This window comes from Gastrolobium bilobum, unplaced genomic scaffold (genome assembly GCF_033153095.1).
Source record: "Gastrolobium bilobum isolate Gb01-03AN ecotype WA unplaced genomic scaffold, APGP_CSIRO_Gbil_v1 utg20955, whole genome shotgun sequence".
Lineage (NCBI taxonomy): Eukaryota > Viridiplantae > Streptophyta > Magnoliopsida > Fabales > Fabaceae > Gastrolobium > Gastrolobium bilobum.
Window position 1 is genome coordinate 91,140 of NW_026896977.1, and position 22,399 is coordinate 113,538.

Here is a 22,399-nt window from a genome sequence, read left to right on the forward strand (position 1 = left end):
ACTCTTTTAAAAAAATAAAAAATAAATAATAAAAATAAATAATAAATAACTAGGCTACACATATTTTGTGTATAATCTTGTAATATGAGACTAATATTTTCTTTAAATATATGCACTTTAAATAGGTAAATTGTTTTTCAACAATATTTTTTTTTCCCTGATAAACAAATAAAGAAGCCACCTTCGTTCGTCGAGTGTGCCCTTTACTGGGTCTCCACTTTTACAGCAGCCTCTGGAAAGCGCTTGCGTGCTCCGCGACTATTTCTCATTCGTTGCGCTCAATCTCTTCCAAACGCAAAGCTCCTTAGTCCTTTATTTATAACCGTCGTTACTTGAATGTCGGCACCGCAGAGATTTATCTGCAATCTCTCCCTCACTCTCCCTCGTCGTTCTTCGTCTTTCTCTACCTTCAAATCCAGAACCTTCCTTTTCCTTCCCTTCACTCACCCTTACTGGACCCTACCTCCTTCTTCCACTCTCCTCACCTCTTCCTCACCAATGCCTCTCAATCCGGTATTCGTTTTCTGCACTCTTCATTTCTATACTCCTCGGTTGCTTTCGATTTTCGCGTTCTTTTTTGTTGTTGTTGAATTTATGTACAAATGATCGTAGTTCGGAACTGAAATTTGTGTGTGTGTCTGTGTGTGTGCTTATTAGCGATACTTGGTTTTAATCTTCGATCGGTGCTTAGTTTCGAAGTTGAAAACGCGCCTAATGTTTAATTGATTGATTATTTTTGCTGAATTCAGCGAAGTGGCGGGAACAGAAGACAAATATGGAAAGAAAAACCAACAACTGAAGGGAAGTTATCTGCTATGGGAGATACAGTTGCAACTGATGCTGAAACTGTTACTAACAGACTTTCTGGAATGCATATTGCTGAAAGCAGTGGGCAAACCGAGGTCCAGCATGCTAACAAGGGTGCTGTGCAAGGTTCAATGGCTATATGGAAACCTAAATCTTATGGAACTGCAAGTGGAGTCAATGCAGCTGAAGTTGAAAACACACCGTTGGTTGGTGCAGATGTGGCTTCAACTAAAAGCAGTAGTGCTGGTTTGAGTAAGTTATTTCGCGGTAATCAGTTAGAGAATTTCACTGTTGACAACTCCACGTACTCACTTGCACAAATAAGAGCAACTTTCTACCCCAAATTTGAAAATGAAAAGTCGGATCAAGAGGTACATTCTTTTTATAATACTTTTTTTCTGTTTTGGTTTCCTGATTGAGCTTGTATTTTTTAAATGTGTCATGGAAATATTTGAGGAGTTTTCCTAGTTTCTATGTTTTTTCTTTGTAATATGTGTCTAAATTTTAGCATTCTGGGATGGTTATAGACAAATAAACACACATTTTTTGGAAGCTTCTGTGGTGGGTTTAGGCTTATGAGATGATGAATTAAACAACTCCAGAAAGGAACTCTGTTCAAAGTCAGCTAAAATAGCCCTCCAAATCTTGCACATTTCCTTGCACCGTAAGTTTTCATCGGAAATTCTCTCATGGATGAAGGAATCACAGTTTTTAAGCCTAGACTCTATGAGAATGATCCCAGCAGCCGCGCGTTCTGTTGTTATGCATGGCTCTTACTTCATAGATACAATATTAAAGAGTAAATTTATTTTAACTGGCTGTATCTGAATCAGGTTTTTACGTCCTTCTTTTTTCCTTGGAAAACTTTTACAACTGATAATTGTATTCTTCTGGTTAATGAGATCATTTCCTCCTTTCTGCAATTACCTATGTATGTATAGTTTTATGTCGTTACTTATCTGTATTCTGTATACCTGTAGATCAGGTCAAGGATGATTGAGATGGTATCAAAAGGTTTGGCTACCTTAGAGGTATGTAGATTTTACTTAATCTTACATAAAGTTTTGTATTTTTTTTTTTTTTTGGTCAATAGACTGCTAGTTGGATGAACTTTGATTTGATTGATTTTAAGTGGTGGACTTAATTTTGTTGACTTGCATGTGCAGGTTTCGCTTAAACACTCTGGTTCTCTTTTTATGTATGCGGGTCATGAGGGTGGAGCTTATGCAAAAAACAGTTTTGGAAATATGTATGTTCATGGCAGATTATGTCTTCCTTTATATTTTCGTTTTATTTGGCTTATGCTTGATGTTTTCTTTGTTTTTTTATTGTGAATAATGGTCATGCAGTAATTCATCAAACGGTGAAACCTTATTGCTTGAAATTTTCTTATGCATACATAAATGGTTTGCTTGGAGTATGATTGTTGTGGTGCTCCATTTCTCCAAATACATTTTATTTTATTATCCTGTTTTATGTAGCTAATCTTTGTTATTTATAGATTATACTATTTTTGTGTGTGCAGATATACTGCTGTTGGTGTATTTGTTCTTGGACGGATGTTTCGAGAGGCTTGGGGAACTGAAGCTTCAAAAAAACAGGCTGAATTTAATAATTTTCTTGAGGTAAAATGATAAATAAAGAATAAAAAAGGATAAAATTTAATAGCATCTCTAGGATTCTGTGGTAGTGTTAGCAAAAGCATCTCCAAAAATGGGATCAATTTCAGGGCATGAAATTAGAAAATGTAGTGCAGGATTTTTTTTCCAGTTTTAAATTTTGTTTAAGTATGTTCTAATAAAACTTTTTTAGACTTGCGTAATATATTTAGTTAAAGATTGTCATGTTTTCTTTCCCAAACATTTGGTCATGTAGACCTTTTATTTTATCTGTGAAATTCAGGGTGTGTGTCCTTGTTTAATTTGTAGTGGTTTGAGGAGAATTCTTTAAAAGTAAAAATATAGATACCTTAATTTGAATATTTATTATCAATTGCTAATCTTTATAGGCTGAAATTTCTCCCGCTTTCTCCCTTTTGCTTTGGGTTGTCTTTCCAATCACTTCCAGGATTGGTGATCAAAATCTATAAATTATTAGCTTGTGAATAATGTGACAGTCTTTCAACATGTGGTTTATGTTGTTTTGGTTTTCTTCTTTTCTTGTTTTTGGAACTAGGCATACTTGCATTTTGTATACCATTTTGACTGATGTCTTTCTCCCCCTTCTATCATGCATTTTTCAGTTCGTGTGGCTGTTAATTATATTCACTGTGTAACTATAAGGTGATACTAGTTTAGGATTCTGTTGCTACATTTATTTCACTTCTATCTTAGTTCATGCTCAAGCTCAAGAAATCAACATTATTATTATCTTCTCTTTCAGAATAACCGTATGAGCTTATCAATGGAACTAGTAACTGCTGTTCTTGGAGACCATGGACAGCGTCCCCAAGAAGATTATGGTAAAATTCTTTTACTTTATTGGTTCAATAAAATTCTTGGCGTTTTGAACAATATTGGGTTTTTTACTTCATTTGAAAAACTAGGTACAAATTGAAAAATAGAATTCAAACAATTATTTACAAAAGGGGGAATTTTACTTTGTCTCAACAAAATCAGCCCAAATATTATGTATAAAGTTTAAATAAAGGTCAAATTATCTGCTTGCGGTATGTTAGATTTCAGATTGTGAATTGTAAGGAATATTATACAGATGTATATGTTGAGCTGTATGGTTATAGCTATGTTTACAGACTTTTCATATGTAGTGTGTGTGTTTTAATTATAGTCTACGTCTGTCTTATGTCTTTTAGTAACTGCTTCATCTTTCTGATCCACAATCTTTACTATTAGTGTAATTGTAAGGAAAATTATACAGATGTATTTGCTGAGGTGTATGGTTATAGCTATGTTTACGGATTTTTCATATGTAGTGTTTAGGTGTGTGTGTGTGTTTTAAATATAGTCTGTCCTATATCTTTTATTAACTGCTTCATCTTCCTGATCCACAATCTTTACTAATAGTGTAATTGAAAGCACCATGATTCATAGTTCTTTCTTGGACCAGGAGTTGAAAAGGGAATGAATTTTTTACGTGAGTGTCTAAGTTAATTCTAACATGGAAATAGTCTGCTCAAACAATGTTTCCAACATCTGATATTTCTGTTCAATGATTTATTTCATATGGAGTTTTGCATAACATTCTTTCGGATCATATATTCATTGGTTTTTCTTGTTCTGAGCAGTGGTAGTTACCGCAGTTACTGAACTGGGCAATGGAAAGCCAAAGTTCTATTCAACTCCTGAGATAATTGCTTTCTGCAGAAAATGGCGGCTTCCAACAAATCATGTGTGGTTGTTTTCAACAAGGTGAACATTATGGATTTTTTTGGTTTGATTAAAAAAAATAAATAGAGGATCTTTGTTACTCAACATATTTTAAATGACTTAAATATGATATTTCTTTTAAATCTGGTTTCTTTAAAGAATGCTGATATACCTAAATGAGGGGAGTTGCATCAGAAGTACTGGATCTTTTCTACTTATGTTGCTGTACCAAACTGTCGTTCAAAATGAATACCTTTTGTTTTTGAATTTGTAATTTTATGTGATTAAAATACGATGAATTGATATTCTATTTAGAAAGTTCTTAGAGTTTCGTGACATCAGCTTATCTTTATATAATGGTAAAACTTTTTGACTGGGAGCACTGTTTGGTTCAATTGTTGGGTTGGTCTAGCCATAAGTACCTTAGACTTACTGTTATAAGGAATTTTAGTACACAAGTTTCTTATGGTTCTTTTTATTGGTTGGTTTTCCTGTTTTAATAGTTATATTCTTAGTAGATTTTGAACAACCATATAATACATTCTGTTTTGCTAATTTTAATATTTGAATAAAAAGTGTTTATTCTTTTTCATTTTTATTTCAAGTCATACATTTTGACTTGGATTTTTATCATTAATATAATCTGCTTGATGTCATCAAGAACATAAGGAAATTTTGGTTCCACTTTTATGTCTTTATATAAATGTAGAAAGTCTGCCTCTTCCTTCTTTGCTGCATATGATGCCTTATGTGAGGAGGGTACTGCAACGCCTGTATGCAAGGCTCTTGATGAAATTGCAGACATATCTGTACCAGGTATCGATTTTAAGCTTGGCATGATTCATTTAACTTGACTTTGCATGTCATGCCTCATACATGAATGTGTTCTATCTAAAGAAATGGTATTTGGTCGAAAGCCATTTGAAATGATGGCTTAGAGAAGAATATGCGGGTGCAATGGAGAAACATTGAAAGCCCTTAAAAGAAACGTAGCGATATGATGCATTTACGTGCATTCTTGATGCCATAAATCTGGCTTTGCTAACTACTTACCATCTTTATCATTGGTTTTTCCCCAACACGGGCTGCTGAACCACCACTTACAATGCAAACACTACCCTGGTAGTTTTATGCCTGTCCTCAAAACCATACTATATACCAGTGTTTAAAACTCGGACTGGTCATCGACTCGGTCGAGGTACTGGGTCATTGGTTCAACCGGATTTACTGTTCACATATTAAAAAAATATAAACATATTACTTATATTAAAAATTCACATAAGAAAACTATCAATGAGCTTCAAAAAATAAATTGGTTCTCAATAATAGCAAGTATTATATACTTCTAGATTTCTAGCTCTAGACCATATCCTAACATTATTTTAAAATTGCAATGGAAGCTAAATGCACCTTTTGTGCCTTAACATAACACAGATAAACTAATCATGATAACAAATGGTAGGCATGAAATATACACAAAGAAGAAAGTGTCCACCGTTGAGATTAGACCATTAGCGTTTATCCCCACTTAATTTTTTGAGATCATTATAAGATGCAAGTAAATTACATAAACGAACTACACTAATCCAAAATACCTTCTTATTTTCACCTTACTTTTTAATCTTATTTACCACAAAATATGAGCCTGATTTAATTCAAGAGTACTCAACAACTAAAAAAAAAAGATTTATCAAAAAAAAAGAAAGAGGGTCAACCGGTCTAACCCGAGTCGCCGAGTCTTGGCCGGGTCAACCGGTCCAAACCTAGTTGACTGCAGAACCGGTCCAAATGACCGCTCGGACCGAGGAACCCACCGGGTCATCGAGCCCCAGGTCGACCCGGCCGGTTTTTAAAACAATGCTATATACCTTTTATTCTTACTCCCACTTTTACTTCCGTCGTAGAAAAGCAATATCTTTCTGAAGTGGCGCTTTGTGAGTAGTGATTATATTTGCTGCTTTAATCTTTAAAGGAATTTCTGAACCTACTTTTATGTGCTTTTTTAAGTTTTAATGTTATGTAATCTTTTGAAATGAAGTAGGTTTATAGTTTTTGTTTTCTTCTTGTTTCAATTTCATTCTACATGTTATGTTAATCTTAATATTGAATTTTTTTCTATTGCTAGCCTCATTTAACTACTCAATTCTCTTTGCGTGAGCTATTCGTCAAATTCACTGCATATTTACATATATTTTCATAACTGCAGGTTCAAAAGACCATGTAAAAGCCCAAGGTGAAATTTTAGAGGGTCTTGTGGCTCGTCTTGTGAGTCATGAGAGTTCAAACCATATAGAGAAAATTTTGAAAGAATTTCCTCCTCCACTCGCTGATGGAGGTATGCTTATTGATTCTCTAAATATCGTGTCCCAGCTACTGTGTCATTTTCTCAGTTGAATGCCTTGTTATTCCCTGCTGTTTATTTATCAATATATTCTTTTTAATGCTATGTCATCTATGCATCTATGCTTCATAGTTGAGGAAAGACAATTAGATACGCCACAGCTTAGGATCACAAATCAAATATTTCATCTGTGACTGAAAATCAGGTTATAATAAAAGTAAAATTGGTCCTTTTTCTGATGTAATAATTGCTTACCCCTCCACCCTGTACAAGCATACTTTCTTGACACTCCTAAATATTAGTCAAAGTACATATGCAAGTATAAATAATGTGCATTTTTTCCTTTCTCCTTCAGTTGCCCTTGATTTTGGACCAAGTCTAAGGGAAATTTGTGCAGCAAATAGATCTGATGAAAAACAGGTAAAGGGTAAACTGCAGTACCTCAATCAGAAGTCATACTATTGCAAGTCTTGCAGTGGATATGGATCCTCTCAGTGTTGCTTATAACACCATCTTGTCAATCTAGGAGAGTTGAATACTTGGAGACAACAGTGGAACCTTATCTTGAAGGAATGTGGGTTTCCCACTCCCTCTGTCCTGGGTGTTTCGTGTGTCTCTCCACTAAATTGACAAGGTTACTTAGGAACAAAGATGAGAGGATCCAAATCCAGATAGATTTTAAAGTAATTAAGTATTATGACATGGAATGTTTCTGCAGCAAATAAAAGCACTTCTCGAGAGTGTTGGTAGTTCTTTTTGTCCTGACTACTCAGATTGGTTTGGGACTGATGCGGCTGATTTTCATTCAAGAAATGCGGACAGATCTGTTCTTTCAAAGTTTTTACAAACCCATCCTGCAGATTATTCAACTAAAAAGTTGCAGGTCAGTCTAGACTTTCTCATATCCTAACCTTACACATCGAAATATGTAAATTTCAGCAAACTCTATGTACTAAATTTTGTGTATGTGCAAGTTTGTATATCCTGGCTTTTGTAAATTGCCAAATTACATAGTTCTCATCTTCCTTTAATGAATTTTTTTATCAATTCTTAACAAGTGTTGGCATTTTCATTTAATTTTTCCTTGCAGTTTATGCTTCCACCTTTTTTTCTAACAAATGCTTTATTGCCTTCCGTTTGGTTCATAGTCATAGCTTTGATTCGAACTTGAATCAGGAAATGGTTCGGTTGATGAGGGAAAAACGTTACCCTGCTGCATTCAAATGTTATCATAACTTCCACAAAGCCGATGTCATATCAAGTGACAATCTTTTCTACAAAATGGTCATTCATGTACACAGTGATTCTGCTTTTCGGCGATACCAAAAAGAAATGAGGTCTACCTTTCAATATGATTTTCTTCCTGAATAATCAGCTTGTTTGATTTTCTGAAAAGTTCTTTTAGAACCTTCTCAATTTTTTTACGTCATACATTTCTTTGATATCTTTTGGGTTACAAAATGTTTGGCACTTTCAGGCTTAAACCCGGATTATGGCCACTATATCGAGGTAAATACTTTATTTTCTTTTCATTTTTCTAATATCCAATTCATTTATATAAAATTTGTAAGCTAATGTTTCTGGCTCACTTTTGGGACACTGTTGATTATGTTGTTATCTATTTTTAGTGGTCCTTGCTATTGTTTTGAGGTTAGTAGTTGCATTTGAGAGATGTATATGGTTGTATTCAAAATGTATATGTGACAACTCTAACCTATTCACGGATTATGTAGCATGAATTTCAAAATTGAAGTTGCTTACTGAATGGAAAAATATTTTTTGACAGTTAAAATTCTAAGGCACTAAGCAAGTTTCATTCATCCAAAAGATTTTTGGGGTGAATCACAAAAAAAGAAGAATTCTTCATAAAAATACTTCTAAATTAGTTACAGTCAACCTCTTGTTTGGTTAATGATGATCGAAGAGTGGTTCATGAGTAACTGTTAACCAATTTTCTTAGTAGACACGTGCATTGTTAATTGCTCGAAGCTGGATATATATTACCAATAACTCTTTCTTCTTCGTTTTTTTGGTAATTTTCCCCTTTCTGGGGAGACGGGACAAACGGTGGATGAATTTGAGCTTGAGTAAACTGAGTTAGAGGGGCTAGTCATGTGCTTTGATACTCGAGTCCTGGGTTTTGACTAGTCTTAGTTTATTGGATTTACTCTGAAATTCGTGATGTGCAAATCAAACGAATGCACTGATAATATGATCTTCCAAGCTTCAATGGAAAAGTAGGAATATGAATTATTAATACTGTGGATAATTTTCGTAAGCATAAGCATATTATACCTTAAAATGCTTAATTTGAAAAAACACTTTTAAATTTAGATGCAAACTTAAATTCTGAGGAATTTTGGGGACATGGAGCACGTGTCGTACTTCACTATCAACTACTACTAAGGTTAATGCTTATGGTATTTAAGCTTGTGAATCAAAAAACTATATAAAATGTTTATACATGACCAAATGAAGCACAGTTATGTTGATATATGCAAAACATATTTATGCTGTTTGTTATTCTTATTGATTTATACAAGTTTCTGATACCTTAATGTGTTTTCCAGGATTTTTTGTTGATATCAATTTATTCAAGCCAAACAAGGAGAAAGCCGCTGAAATTTCTAAAAACAACAGTATAAATGCTAGTGATGGCACTGACTCTGAGATAGATGACTTTGCTGATGAAGATGCAAATTTAATGGTCAAATTGAAATTTCTTACATACAAGGTATACATCCAAGTTTGAAATCTCTTAGAAATCGTATCAATCAAATGATATTAATTATGTATTTGTATGGTGATATGATGCCTGTAGTACATATCTCCTGTTTGTGACTACTTTTTGAGATAATACCGACTTTGTTCTTTTCTGTAGTTTAAATTAATCAAGTGGCAGTAATGTAGTTTGTGTGCTTTTTGTTAAGTGCGTTATATTTTATGTAATCTAATAATTTTACAATAATGATGCCCTCAGGTTTGGGACTTAAAAGAGAAACCAAAAAGTGCTAATGTGTTATATGTAGGAGCTCTTGGTGGCACCATGTGTTAATGTGCTCAAAATACCAGCCTAAGAAAAGTCTCTCAGGAAGGGTCCACTTTATGCATTAATATTATGCATCCGTGTTCTTTCTTGAAGCATCTTCCTTGCTTTTTAATAATATCTGCATGCCCTGATTTTGAATCATTTCTATCATTAAGTGCCTTTTGTTTTTCAATAATTTTTTAGAATTGTTTTGAAATTATGTTGTAGATGTTCTTCTCATTTGTTTGTGTTATTACTAGGACTGACCCTTCAGTCAGTAATTTTGTCAAATATTGGAGACTAACTTCTTTATTCTTATTCTTATTTTGGATCTCTGTCCCAGTTGCGAACCTTTCTCATTCGAAATGGCTTGCCAATTCTGTTTAAAGAAGGTCCAGGTGCTTACAAGGCTTATTATCTGAGGTAAGATATGCTTGGCTTGCACTTGATACCTGAACTAGTTCCTGGAGGGTGAGGTATATGTTATAGTTTGCCTTGCTATATTTTCACAAAAATTTCAACAATGGATAATTGGCTAACTGCTCATAATATTTCCATATACAATTTCCAGTTACAATTTCACGGTTATGGTTTGAGAATGATGTGAATGTGTTAACATTTAGGCAGTTTATTCGTTAACAAAGTTGTGCTGCATGAATGTGTTCGCTATGGGACTGTTCTATTAGGTCTAGGGCAGTTTGTTAAGCGTGAGTAGTTGCTTCATAAGGAAATAAAGACTTTTTGGTAGAAAAGCATCTCGAATTTTGAACTTTCCATAACCTTAGTACCTTACCAAATGTACATTAATGATATTGGAAGTCTAATTCTTGATTTGATTTAGTCTTTGTTTCTGCTACACAATAAAGTAGCTTTATGATCCACCACTCCCAAAATACCTAATTAAAACAATTTATAAAAAATCATAAAAACAAAGCCTTCATTAATCTTAAATCTATAGTATATTCCACCCTCCATTTACAGCTATCTTCCTGTTGATCTATCAGCATGACAATTATGCTAATCTTGTTCGTAACTCCTAGGGCACAATTCAGTATTTAGCTGCATAACATGTTCTTGATGTTGCAATATAGTAAATGGGAATTTTGAGATATTACTTGTTGTAATGTCAGTCATACTGTTGCAAAAGATGTAAAAGTTGAAATATTTTTATGCTTGTCATCCAAGATTATAATCTGAATTCTGAACTACTTTTTTGTTCCTTCTTCCTTTTTTTTTTTTAACATCACAGACAAATGAAAATATGGGGAACCTCTCCACGAAAGCAGAGAGAACTTAGCAAGATGCTCGATGAATGGTAGTTACTGAATCATTCTTCTGGATGGCCCCTAACTAATTTTGATCTTCTAAAGAGTCCCTTTTCTCTCTTTCTCTCTGCCTGTTTGTTTTCTATTATCTTTTCCCTGCCATGGTTGATGCAGTTGATTAAGATATTTCCCCTGCTTATAGGGCTGTGTATATAAGAAGGAAGTGTGGAAATAAGCAACTGTCATCATCAACATATCTTAGTGAAGCAGAACCTTTCCTTGAACAGTATGCAAAACGTAGTTCTCAGAACCAAGCTCTAATAGGTTCTGCCGGTAGTTTAGTTAGGACAGAAGATTTCTTGGCCATTGTTGAGGGAGGCCAGGATGAAGAAGGTGATCTTGTGGCAGAGCAGGAGCTAGCACCACCAGGGCCTAATATCTCAGTCAAAGACACTGTTCCAAAAGATGAAGGGTTGATTGTATTCTTTCCCGGTAATTCTTTTACTATGCTTGTAGGCATTGTAGATTTATATTTGCTTGGTCATCATCTTCAAAACCATTGTAGTTCAAGAGACCTTCAGTCAAGTAATTAGAAGAATAAGAAACTTTTAAATGTGAACATTTAGAATAGCTCCCCACTTATACTACGGTAGGTATTACACAATAAAATATGCCTGCAAGTTGGATTGGCTGCTTTTCTGTTTCATGAACTCTTACTGTGCATCTGAAACAATTTCCAGTTAGTGTTCGATAAAATTAATATGTGGCTATGGGACACATAAGAAGTAATGAATTGTCCATGAATCTAATGATTCTTCCTGCCCTTGTCCCTTCAAAAACAAGGTTTTGGAGTTAACTTGCAGTTCCAAGCTTATAGGTTCTTGTGTTTGAGTAATCAATCAAAATAAAAGCAAGAAAATGTATGATGTTAACTGAAGTTATAAGTCAAAGGGCTGTGAATTTTAAGTTTCAAGAGTTTCAAAGAAACTTCAAATATTGCTTTTTGGGTTATGTTGTTTGAATGAGGTTTTAAGTGTTGGTTTTGCTTTAATCTTTTTGCTAATTGCTTTTGGGTGCAATTTAGGCATAATTGATTCTGATGTTGTTGATGTGATAACTAACACATTTTCCTTTAGTGTAGTTATGCAGCTTAGCGTTTTGTTTTTTTGTCTAAGACTCACCTTCAAGAGATTTCCCACTTCTTCCAGGAATACCCGGTTGTGCTAAGTCTGCCCTTTGCAAAGAATTGCTAAATGCCCAAGGAGGACTAGGAGATGATCGACCAGTTCATAGTCTCATGGGGGATCTGATTAAAGGTAAAAAAAAATTTCTGAGAGTGGTGCTTCTTAATTTGCAAAGGTTCCCCAACGTCATTCAGATCCATATTATTATCCCATTGTTCCATTGTTCATATCTATAAAAGTTGTAAATGATCACCGGAATTGTCATATGTTAATTTTGACAGTCAAGCTGTATTACTTTAAATTGGTTTTTGTAATGCCTATAATTCTTGAATGAATATAAATGTTTATCAGGTCAATTCTACTCAGATAACTAATATGTAGTTGTGTGGAGAATCAACAGGGAAATATTGGCAGAAAGTGGCTGAAGAACGCAGAAAGAAACCAAATTCTATAATGCTTGCTGACAAGAATGCCCCAAATGAAGAAGTTTGGAGACTGGTTAGTACTCTAACTAATTTCATGATGGGTTACTGAATATATTTCTTCCCTTGGTAATAATGTTAACATTTTTAATTGTTAATACCTGATTTCTCTTCCGTGGAAAGTTATCAATTTCATGTGATGGAGCAAATTAAAACTATAATTATGGTTGACATATGTTAGAGAAGTATATAAACCATTGATGGGTTTTCACTTAATAGCTTAAGCTTTTGGGTCGGATTTGTTCTTTACATGGTATCAGAGTCTCGTGCCCCAGGTTCGATCATCACTGCCCCCCACATTTTCTTCTGCAATTTTCTTAGCACAGGTAGGTGGACCTATCCATTGTCCATCTTTCAAGTTCAGTGGGCTCTCATGTGAGGGGGGCCTATTAGAGAAATATAAAATCATTAATGTAGCCTCACCCATCTGCTTAAGCTTTTGGGTTGAATTAGTTCTTTACAACATAAAAACCAAAGAAAAGTATTTTACTAGTTTTGAATTCATTTTTTCAATTTACTAAAATTTTATGCCAGGTGTTATTTTGAGCTCCTCTCCTCTCGGGTCGGATGCCAGGATAGTGGAGTGACATCACATGACGGACTCTTGTGTAATGCTTATATATGAGAGTTAGACTAGAAAAGAGAAATTACAATGCATAGTAGTAGCCAATCCTACATATTGATGTGGAGCAACCGACCCCAATAATGCTATAGTGGGGTAGTGGATAGCCAGAATATTAGTGTGGGTTTTTGTCTAAACACTGTAGATAATTAATACTACGCACATAAATGCTCAAAAATAAAAAATTATTCAAAATTAAAGACATGTTCACCATAGTCTAAACACAAGAAAGAAGTGCAGCAGTAGAACAAAGAAAAAAAGTCACAGCAACCAAAATTAAAATAGAACAGAGCATAGACGTGCAAAGTGTTCATAGACAAGGGTGAGTAATACACATCTGTGAAGAGGAAACAAGAATGAGTCAACAAGTGAGGTTGGTAGAATACCACTGGGTTGCTGGAAAAGAGCTGGGTTCGACTGGAAAAAATAGTGGGCTGCCACATGTATGGAGTATTTTGTGTGAAGCTCAAAACAGAGGGGGTTTTTGACTGAAATTTGTCAAGTGGGATGGGCTTCAAATCCTAAAAGGCTTTCTGATGCCAAAAAAAATAGGGAATCATGAAATTCTCCCAGAGAAATTGGTGGGAAACCATAGAAAATAGGGGCAAAGTTGGGTTTTTGCATCCCGGTTTGAGTAGTGGCTGTGATGGCTGCAACAACAAAACAGTATGCGATGCATTGGCCATAGTAGGGAGTTTCTGCCATGTGCTGTGGTGGTTCGATGGCAGCCTGAAAAGCCGTGATTGACTTCTATGACAAAGCACAATTGCATCATGTTATTACACGTTTCATTAAGTAGCCTCCACTTGAAATTTAGAAAGAAGATCTGATAGGGCAATATGTCTAAAACAATACACGTTTCTCTATATATATTAGTGCGGCATTAATTACAATGATTTAATCCTAATCTACATAATCTCAACTTATTCGATACTATTTACGTGATATTCTACCATGAATGCCTATGATATTTGATAACCTAACATACTCTGACACTCCTTAAACTAGTGCGTGTATATCATATGTCCTAAGCTTGTCACATATATAGCTGTCTCGAGGACCTCTAAGAAACTCCCATGAAAATATTTGCAAGTTGATCATTGTAGTTTTCAAATGCTATCTTAATCTCTCTAGATTCAATTTTCTCTCAAATAAAGTGACGAACAATCTCATCAATATGCTTAGTACTTTCATGAAAGGTGGAATTTGCCTGATTGTCACTTGTTAGTTTCATTGGTTGTGGTTTGCAAATGATCACTTCTTTGTGCAGCTTTTTTAATCAAAAGAGTGAACAAGTTGTGGTTCTCAACTTCTCATTACTCGTATTTAGCTTTTGCACTTGATCCGGAAAACACAGTTTGCTCTTGCTTGCTTTTCCACGAAATCAAGTTTCCTCCGGAAAGAACATGGTAGCCTTAAGTGAAAAATCAATCTGACTTGTTCAGTCAACATCTATATAACAACATGTCCCAATATACCCTTTATCTTTATATAGGAAGCCTCTTTTTTGGTGCTCGTTTAATGTATCAACATCATCTCTATGAGAGTCACATGTAGAGTCTAGAAATTGGCTTACCACGTTCACAACAAATGAGATATATGATCTCGTTACTGTGAGAAAATTTTAGTATCCCTAGCAACAACCTTTGATAACTACTATGATTTGACAATGGCTCCTGATACAACCCAAAACCTACAAGTATATTCTAAATGCAAGCGTAGGAGACCTGTGGCACTTGCTAAGTTAGCTCAATGATTAGTTAGGAGAATAATTATGTTAGGAGAATATTTCTCCAGGTTGTTACAAGAGAAGTTTGTTACGGAGGTGGATAAACAACTATGGGAGAGTGAAAGGTGGGGGGATTGGGACTAGGACTGGGTTGGAACGTGGGAGAAATCAGGGCTTCTCACATTGTTTGGACTATCTTTACTTCCTTTTCTGTATTTCAATTTTCTATCATTTCTTTTCTGCTTTGAAGTTGTAATTTAGTTTATTTTCCAATTTATGAACATCAAAATATATTGTGCTTTGGGTGTATGTTCTTTAGGAGAGAATTAATACAAGTTGTTATTGAATTTATCTCAAATTCTACTTTTATTGATCTCTGATACACATCGACTCCCGTTGTCTTGCTAGAAGTTTGAAATTGGATCCAAAGGTGTATCAATGGATTTACCCCCTAGCATGGTAGTTTCTTCCAATATGTCTAAAGCATACTTTCTCTAGAAGATGGCGATGCCATGTCTAGATCGTGTGACTTCAATACTTAAGAAATATCAAAGCTTGCCGACATCCTTAGTCTGAAAATGTTTGAATAATTGTTTCAGTTGTTGAATGCCAGCAATGACGTTGTCTTCATGTAAACAACAATATAGATGCATTCATTAGGAGGTTGATGTTGATAGGAAATAGAATGATTGGCTTCACTATGATTTTTTCCCAAATTCTTGAACAACTGCACTAAAGCATCTAAAATAGGTCCAAGGTGGTTGTTTCAAGCCATACAGCGATTTGCAAAGCTTGCATACCAACCTATACTCCTCCTGAGCAACAAAGCTAGACAGTTGCTCCATGTAAACTCTCTCTTTAAATCACCATGGACGAAAACATTCTTGATCTCCATTTGATAGAGGGGCCGATGAAGAATAGTGGCTCGGGCTAGGAAAAGTCTATAAAGGTCAGTTTAAGAATTGAATAGAAAGTGTCATTTTAAGAACCAAAGATTTGAGTTTAACCTTTGGCAACCAAACATGTCTTCAACCTATCAACAAAGCCATTTGGACTTGCTTTAGCAGTAAATACTCAGTGACATCAAAGAACAGGTTTTCCAGCAGGTGTAGGAACAATATCTCATATGCCTTCAAACTTTAAAGTGCAAGGTAGACATATCATCAATCATTGTTTGGAGCTAATTTGGATGGAATAGGACTTCACATGTGGTTTTAGGAACGAAAACAAAAGAAAGATTAGAAGCAAAGGTAAAATGGGGTGAAGAAAGATGATTATAACTGTAAAGAACCAATTCAACCCAAAAGCTTAAGCTATTGGGTGAGGTTATATTAATGATTTTATATATCTCAACACGCCCCCTCACACGAGAGTCCACTGGGCTTGAAGGGTGGACAATGCACAGGCCCACCTACCTGTGCGAAGAAAGAAATTCCACTAGAAAGAAAGTGGGGGGCGGTGAGGATCGAACCCGGTACACCGAGGCTCTGATACCATGTAAAGAACCAATTCAACCCAAAAGCTTAAGCTATTGGGTGAGGTTATATTAATGATTTTATATATCTCAACAATAACTATGAAAACCATAAAGTTGATGAGGATTATGAGGAGGTAATTGATCTTTTCTAAGAGCAATAGGTTGACTTGTAACATTCTCTAGGACAGAGCTGGCACCATTTGGTGGCCTAGGTTGATGTTGATAGGTTATGAGAGTACAAGATGGATAGGGGACAAGTGGGACTAGAATCAGTGGTAGAAGTCAAAGGAGGATAATATCAACTTAAGAGACTTTTGCCGATGAAGGATAAGGTTGCTGATCGAAAAAAGTTACGTTAGCAGACATAATGTATCGTCTAAGATCGGGAGAGAAACAACGATACCCTTCTTGAAGACGGAAGTATCCAAGGAAAATGCACTTTAAATCTTTCGTTGTCAGCTTGTCTTTTGAGAAAGATTGTGAACAAAATTGGTACAACCAAAAACATGAGGTACAAGATAAACAAGAGCATCACGAAATAATATATTATGAGAAATTCGATCATCTAACATAGAGGGAGGCATCCGATTTATTAGATAACATCAAACCGCACCCCCCAAAAAAAAAGTGAAACGGAACATTAAGATGCAGGAATAGTAATGTGTGTGTGCGTGCGCACATGTGCGTTTGTTCTGATAGAAAGTTTTAGGGGAGGGGAGTTTGTACCATTCCAAGGTCAGGGCTTAAAGTGGTGCTTACAAAGTTATAGTAATAATTTGAGAGAATTTATTTTTTGGTTTGTTAATCTAGTCTAGAATCATTCTTTCCTGGCTATCAACTTTGTAATTTTGTATCATCTACTTACTAAAATTGCTATACAGTAACCAAATTCCACTTGTCAAATATGCAGATAGAAGACATGTGTCACAGAACCAGGGCATCTGCTGTCCCAGTTGTGCCTGAATCTGAAGGTTATGTTTGTTGCAATCCTGACATTGTTTGTATTGACTAAGTCTGTTTTTAACGTTTTTGTTTTATAATCTAAGGACTGTTGTGTCTTTCATCACAACATAAACGCAATTCGAAAGCATTTGCATGCCCTTTTTGCTTGATATGCTCTAGTCCTTATCAAATTGACGGAACAGAGTATTTATATTGCTTAAAAATGTCAATAAAGAAAAACAATGCTAGTGATTTTGCTTGGTTACAATAAAAAGTGACAGCTGTGGCATGCTATGTTTCTTGGTAATAAGAACTTATTTGTAGCTTCATTTTCATCTTAATATATTTCTCTTTGTATTTTATTGTGCAGGAACTGATTCAAATCCATTTTCTCTTGATGCATTAGCTGTTTTCATGTTTCGTGTGCTTCAACGAGTAAATCATCCGGTATATATTGTTTTATTTTTCTGTAGATATGATCTTTGATCTTTTTGAAAGATTTATTACCTTTCACTAACTTTATTTGAATCTTCAAATTTCTCTAGGGAAATCTTGACAAGGCATCTCCAAATGCTGGCTATGTGTTGCTAATGTTTTATCACCTTTATGATGGCAAGGTATGATGCTTCTTTTATTGCTACTCCATTTTGTTTATATTTTAATATTTTCTGATTCTGCCAATGCTTTTCAGAGCCGTAAAGAGTTTGAGGGTGAATTGATTGACCGTTTTGGGTCGCTTGTCAAGATGCCATTGTTGAAATCTGATAGGTACTTTCAGGATATCACCGGTGTGGGTACTTTTATTATTTTTTGTTTTTATCACTTAATGTTCTGAGAGTAATTTAACAGCCTGGTTGTATTCATTGTTTCCCAATCTTTCTGTCATTTTCTTTATTTACTTTTGGTATGCTAAGTGTTGAGATATATAAAACCATTAATGTAACCTCACCCAACAGCTTAAGCTTTTGGGTTGAATTGGTTCTTTACATGGTATCAGAGCCTCGGTGTACCGGGTTCGAACTTCACCGCCCCCCACTTTCTTTCAAGTGGAATTTCTTTGTTCGCACAGGTAGGTGTGCCTGTGCGTTGTCCACCTTTCAAGCCCAGTGGGCTCTCGTGTGAGGGGGCGTGTTGAGATATATAAAACCATTAATGTAACCTCACCCAACAGCTTAAGCTTTTGGGTTGAATTGGTTATTTACACTAAGTAAAAGTAACTGACAAAATTTACTCCTCCTAGATTCAAATACTGCTTCCCACCAGGAAATCTTGATTTAAGAGATAGGTTTAGTTTAGGTTAAAAAAATGTTGACATTGTTAAAAAGTGTTTAGATTGAATTTCAAGCCCAGTGGGCTCTCGTGTGAGGGGGCGTGTTGAGATATATAAAACCATTAATGTAACCTCACCCAACAGCTTAAGCTTTTGGGTTGAATTGGTTCTTTACACTAAGTAAAAGTAACTGACAAAATTTACTCCTCCTAGATTCAAATACTGCTTCCCACCAGGAAATCTTGATTTAAGAGATAGGTTTAGTTTAGGTTAAAAAAATGTTGACATTGTTAAAAAGTGTTTAGATTGAATTTCACAGTAAGATGATAAATATGACGAGAGTGAAATGTGTTCTTAAATTGGCTGGGGAACAATATAAATATGATTACTAAATGCAATCTACCAGTAGTGTTAAAGGACCAAATCTCATAAAGAAAGCTTTTAGGTCAAGGCTCATGATTGGGTTTATATCCCTAACACAGTAATATGACCCATTATGCAAGATAAGTTTGGGCTTGAAGCATTGACAATGCATAGTTCTATTATACCTTATGCTGAAATTCAACATGTAATCAGAAGAATGGGGTGGCATTGATTGAACTCAACTATCTATCCTCTCACTAATGCTATTTATTTTGTTGTGCTTTTTCTAATGTGCAGGAACCCCCTTCCCGAGGCAGTGCAGTGCATTTTGGAGGAAGGAATTGATTTATATAAGCTTCACTCTAAAAGACATGGAAGGTCAGTTTTATGAAATTTCTCTTGCATACTGTGAAATTTACTACACTATATTTTCTGTTTTCAGATTGTGTTAAAGTATGTCGTGGACTTAGTGACTGCTACAACAAAAAACCCAGCAATAGGATTTGTGAACTTTTTTTCCATCTCTATTATGTAGATATTAGGATGTAATTTGGATTAAAATGCATATATTGTCACACCATATACTTCACCCTTGCCTGATACTAAATGATTAAAACATGTATAAATCAAAGTAGTCTGGCATTAAGAGTAAAGAGAAAACCTGATTTGCCTACAGTTTGAAGACAGCAAAATGTCACCAAATAGAACTTAAGTATTTACAGTGTAGGACCCTAGCTGCATATCAGCCAGTACTTTAGAAATTTTTAGTACCTCACTCTTCAAGTTCTGACAATTGTATTTCAAGCTGCAGAAAATATTCTCCTTGTTTGTTTTAAGTCAAAAGTGCAGTCTCATATCTTCAATTCAATTGTTGGTTCAACTTCGTTTTGAATTGTTGTCTAGAGGTTTCCTCTGTCGACTCTGAGCAGGTCCAATACCTGAGGCCGTATATGTTCACCCATGTATTTCCCCAAAAAGCATTGTCGTACAATGCACAAGAATTTTCTATCCTACGGTGTTTATATAGTTGTAATTAAAGTATGAGTGATATGTGATATCTGTTATGCTGGATGACAACATGTCATGGCTTCTAGTTTATTTTAGCACCTTTGTCTTTGAGGAGTTGACAATGTTAAATTGGTTATTGTTGTGATAGATTAGAGTCTACGAAGGGATCCTACTCAAAGGAATGGATAAAATGGGAGAAACAATTACGGGATATTCTTTGTGGAAATGATGAGTACTTCAATTCAATTCAGGTTAGTACAACTAGCATTTTTTATTTTTTATTTTTTTGCTATAGTCGCTCTGAGTTCTTTTTCTCCACTGTTATCAACTGTTGTTCATTTATGGTGTAGATAACATTGGTTTTGACTAGGCAGTGCTTGTGATTGTTTTTAAAATCCACAATTATGCTCTAAACTGCTATTATTTGCGTTCAAATCATATGCAGGTTCCATTTGAGTTTGCTGTCAAGCACGTTTTGGAACAATTGAGAAACATTGCTAAGGGGGATTACACACCACCGGATACTGAAAAGAGGAAATTTGGCTCCATTGTTTTTGCTGCCCTCAATCTGCCAGTTACAGAAATTCAAGGTGTCCTTAATAATGTAAGGGAAAATTCTACTCTTCTGGTTGCATTTTGTTCTCTATACTCAATATGTTAATTGAAAAACTAACTTGTTCTTGCTCAGCATTATTGAATAATTTTAACTATAGAGGCCCTGCATGGCAAGGCAAAACATATTTAAAGTTGAGGAGGGTAAAGAATCATTTTTTTTTGGTGGTTTTTTTGTGGGGGGGGGGGGGAGAAGCTATTAAAGTGTGCTATATATTCTCTTGTAATAGCTATAAGCCTGTAACCGGTTTATATCTATCAAACCCATCTTATCACATCCAGTGTGCCAAGAGACTTAACCAACTGTGAGCAATTTTGTTATCTAAAAGTTGGCTTGAGTTCTGCAATGAAGGTAGCAGGATGGCAGCTATGAGAATGCTTCTTAATTAGACCATTTGTTTCTCTTCAATCTTGAGGGGGAGATATTAGCCTTCATTTCCCCCCCCCCCCCCTTCTTCTTGTCCCTTTCTTTTTTACTTTTATTTATTTATATATACATATATTTTTATTTTATTTTATTTTATTTTTTATTTTTTTATTTTATTTGTCTATTTTTATTTATTTATTTATTTATTTTTTTGCTTTTTTACTTTTTTTCAACCGTTTTGTATCTTTCATGTGGTTACCACCGAATCCCAATTAATTTGGGATAAAGGTGTTGTTGATGTTGTTACTCTTGCATCTGGAAGAGGATTTTGTTAGTTGTCCCATTTGAAAGATGCCATGTGGAAATTACCCATGCACATGAGGCATCCATGAAGGAGACTATGGGCGGTTCCTATCTCTTCCCCTTGGCTTTCCTTGTCTGTACCTACATCAGTTGTCTTTTTATTCCCATTTGTGTGTCCAAATTTCTTTTCATATCCAAGTGTGTTTATCTAGGATTAAGGAAACAGAATCTGATGCAATAATGTGTATGTAGTTGGCCGAGACTAATCCCAAGATTGGCTCATTCCTGGAAGACAAGCATTTGGGGAATCTTAATCGAGCTCATTTGACTCTTGCTCACAAGAGAAGTCATGGCATCAAAGCTGTAGCTGATTATGGTATCTTTCTGCATAAAAGGGTACCAGTGGAGTTGACAGCACTGCTCTTCTCAGATAAAATGGCTGCATTTGAAGCTTGTCCCGGCTCAGTGGAAGATGAGAAGATAGTTTCAAAAAATGCGTGGCCTCATGTTACCCTATGGACTGGTGAAGGGGTTTCGGCCAAAGAGGCCAACTTGTTACCACAGTTGCTTGCAGAGGGGAAAGCAAATCGGATTGACTTCGATCCACCCATCAATATATATGGCACAATTGAGTTTTATTGAGTTCTTTTTGCTACTCATCTTCCTAAAAATATAACTAACTCAAAAGAAAAAGATCATTTTTTTTTTTTTAATATTTACAACATCATATGCTTTGCTCGTGCTGAGTAGACTTACATCCAATATTTAAATAAGATGATGGAGAAATTTTTGTAGCGGCTAGCATTTTCTCCTGAAATTATGTTTATATAGGCTGTTTAGAAACCCAAGTATGATTTCTGGAATCTTATAGCTGAACTTTTACAATATGAGGTCTTTGTTTGATGGTTATTTTTTTTTTTTTTTTTGCCATTTTACTTGTCGTTGCTAGTTTTTGTTGTATTTTTCTTTTTCTTTTACTGAACCATCGTGAAGTTAATGTAAACAGTTTTTTTTTTCGGCTTTGTATTCTAAACATGTCAATAAAGCATTAATTGATGCTCCGGGTATTTGACGGTGAAATTCTCGTGAGAAATTAAAATTTTGGCACATCTCGCATAAGACTGAGTTCTTCGACCAAATAAGGTCGATGAATTGTCGTGGACATAAGTGCACGGCATGTTAGCCCTGCTTTTCTAATCTATTTTTTCTAGCATTGCGTAGTCAAAATCATGTTATCTTTTACAACAATTATCTTTTATAAAATTGAAGTTTT

The 22,399-nt window shown here is 35.1% G+C and overlaps 1 protein-coding gene across 5 annotated transcripts; it reads left to right on the forward strand.

Moving 5' to 3' along the window:
* Window positions 1-218: 218 nt before the first annotated feature.
* On the forward strand, window positions 219-22,102 carry LOC133303178 (tRNA ligase 1). 5 transcript variants are annotated; one of them, XM_061503053.1, is made up of 27 exons: window positions 219-513; window positions 750-1,178; window positions 1,788-1,838; window positions 1,974-2,056; window positions 2,333-2,432; window positions 3,190-3,268; window positions 4,052-4,175; window positions 4,843-4,949; window positions 6,340-6,468; window positions 6,830-6,894; window positions 7,193-7,357; window positions 7,651-7,811; window positions 7,952-7,983; window positions 9,045-9,208; window positions 9,846-9,925; window positions 10,752-10,817; window positions 10,970-11,259; window positions 11,976-12,083; window positions 12,352-12,449; window positions 17,172-17,232; window positions 17,574-17,650; window positions 17,749-17,820; window positions 17,895-17,997; window positions 19,134-19,214; window positions 19,998-20,095; window positions 20,290-20,448; window positions 21,379-22,102. In XM_061503053.1, the coding sequence occupies exons 1-27, from the start codon at window positions 337-339 to the stop codon at window positions 21,766-21,768; spliced, it is 3,549 nt and encodes a 1,182-aa protein (XP_061359037.1). In that variant the 5' UTR covers window positions 219-336; the 3' UTR covers window positions 21,769-22,102. The 5 variants fall into 5 exon arrangements, 4 of the variants coding, with proteins under 4 accessions (XP_061359037.1, XP_061359038.1, XP_061359040.1 ...); XM_061503054.1 differs by having other exon boundaries at window positions 17,895-17,971; window positions 19,993-20,095; window positions 21,379-22,101; XR_009750432.1 differs by lacking the exon at window positions 21,379-22,102 and having other exon boundaries at window positions 19,993-20,095; window positions 20,290-20,320.
* The last annotated feature ends 297 nt before the right edge of the window (window positions 22,103-22,399 follow it).

Excerpts from the sequence above, each read along its gene's own strand:
- LOC133303178 (XM_061503053.1), top strand. The coding sequence starts at position 337 with ATGTCGGCACCGCAGAGATTTATCTGCAATCTCTCCCTCACTCTCCCT. Across the intron at positions 4,176-4,842 it reads GTGTGGTTGTTTTCAACAAG|AAAGTCTGCCTCTTCCTTCT; the intron begins GTGAACATTATG and ends ATATAAATGTAG. Across the intron at positions 19,215-19,997 it reads CACTCTAAAAGACATGGAAG|AGTCTACGAAGGGATCCTAC; the intron begins GTCAGTTTTATG and ends GTGATAGATTAG.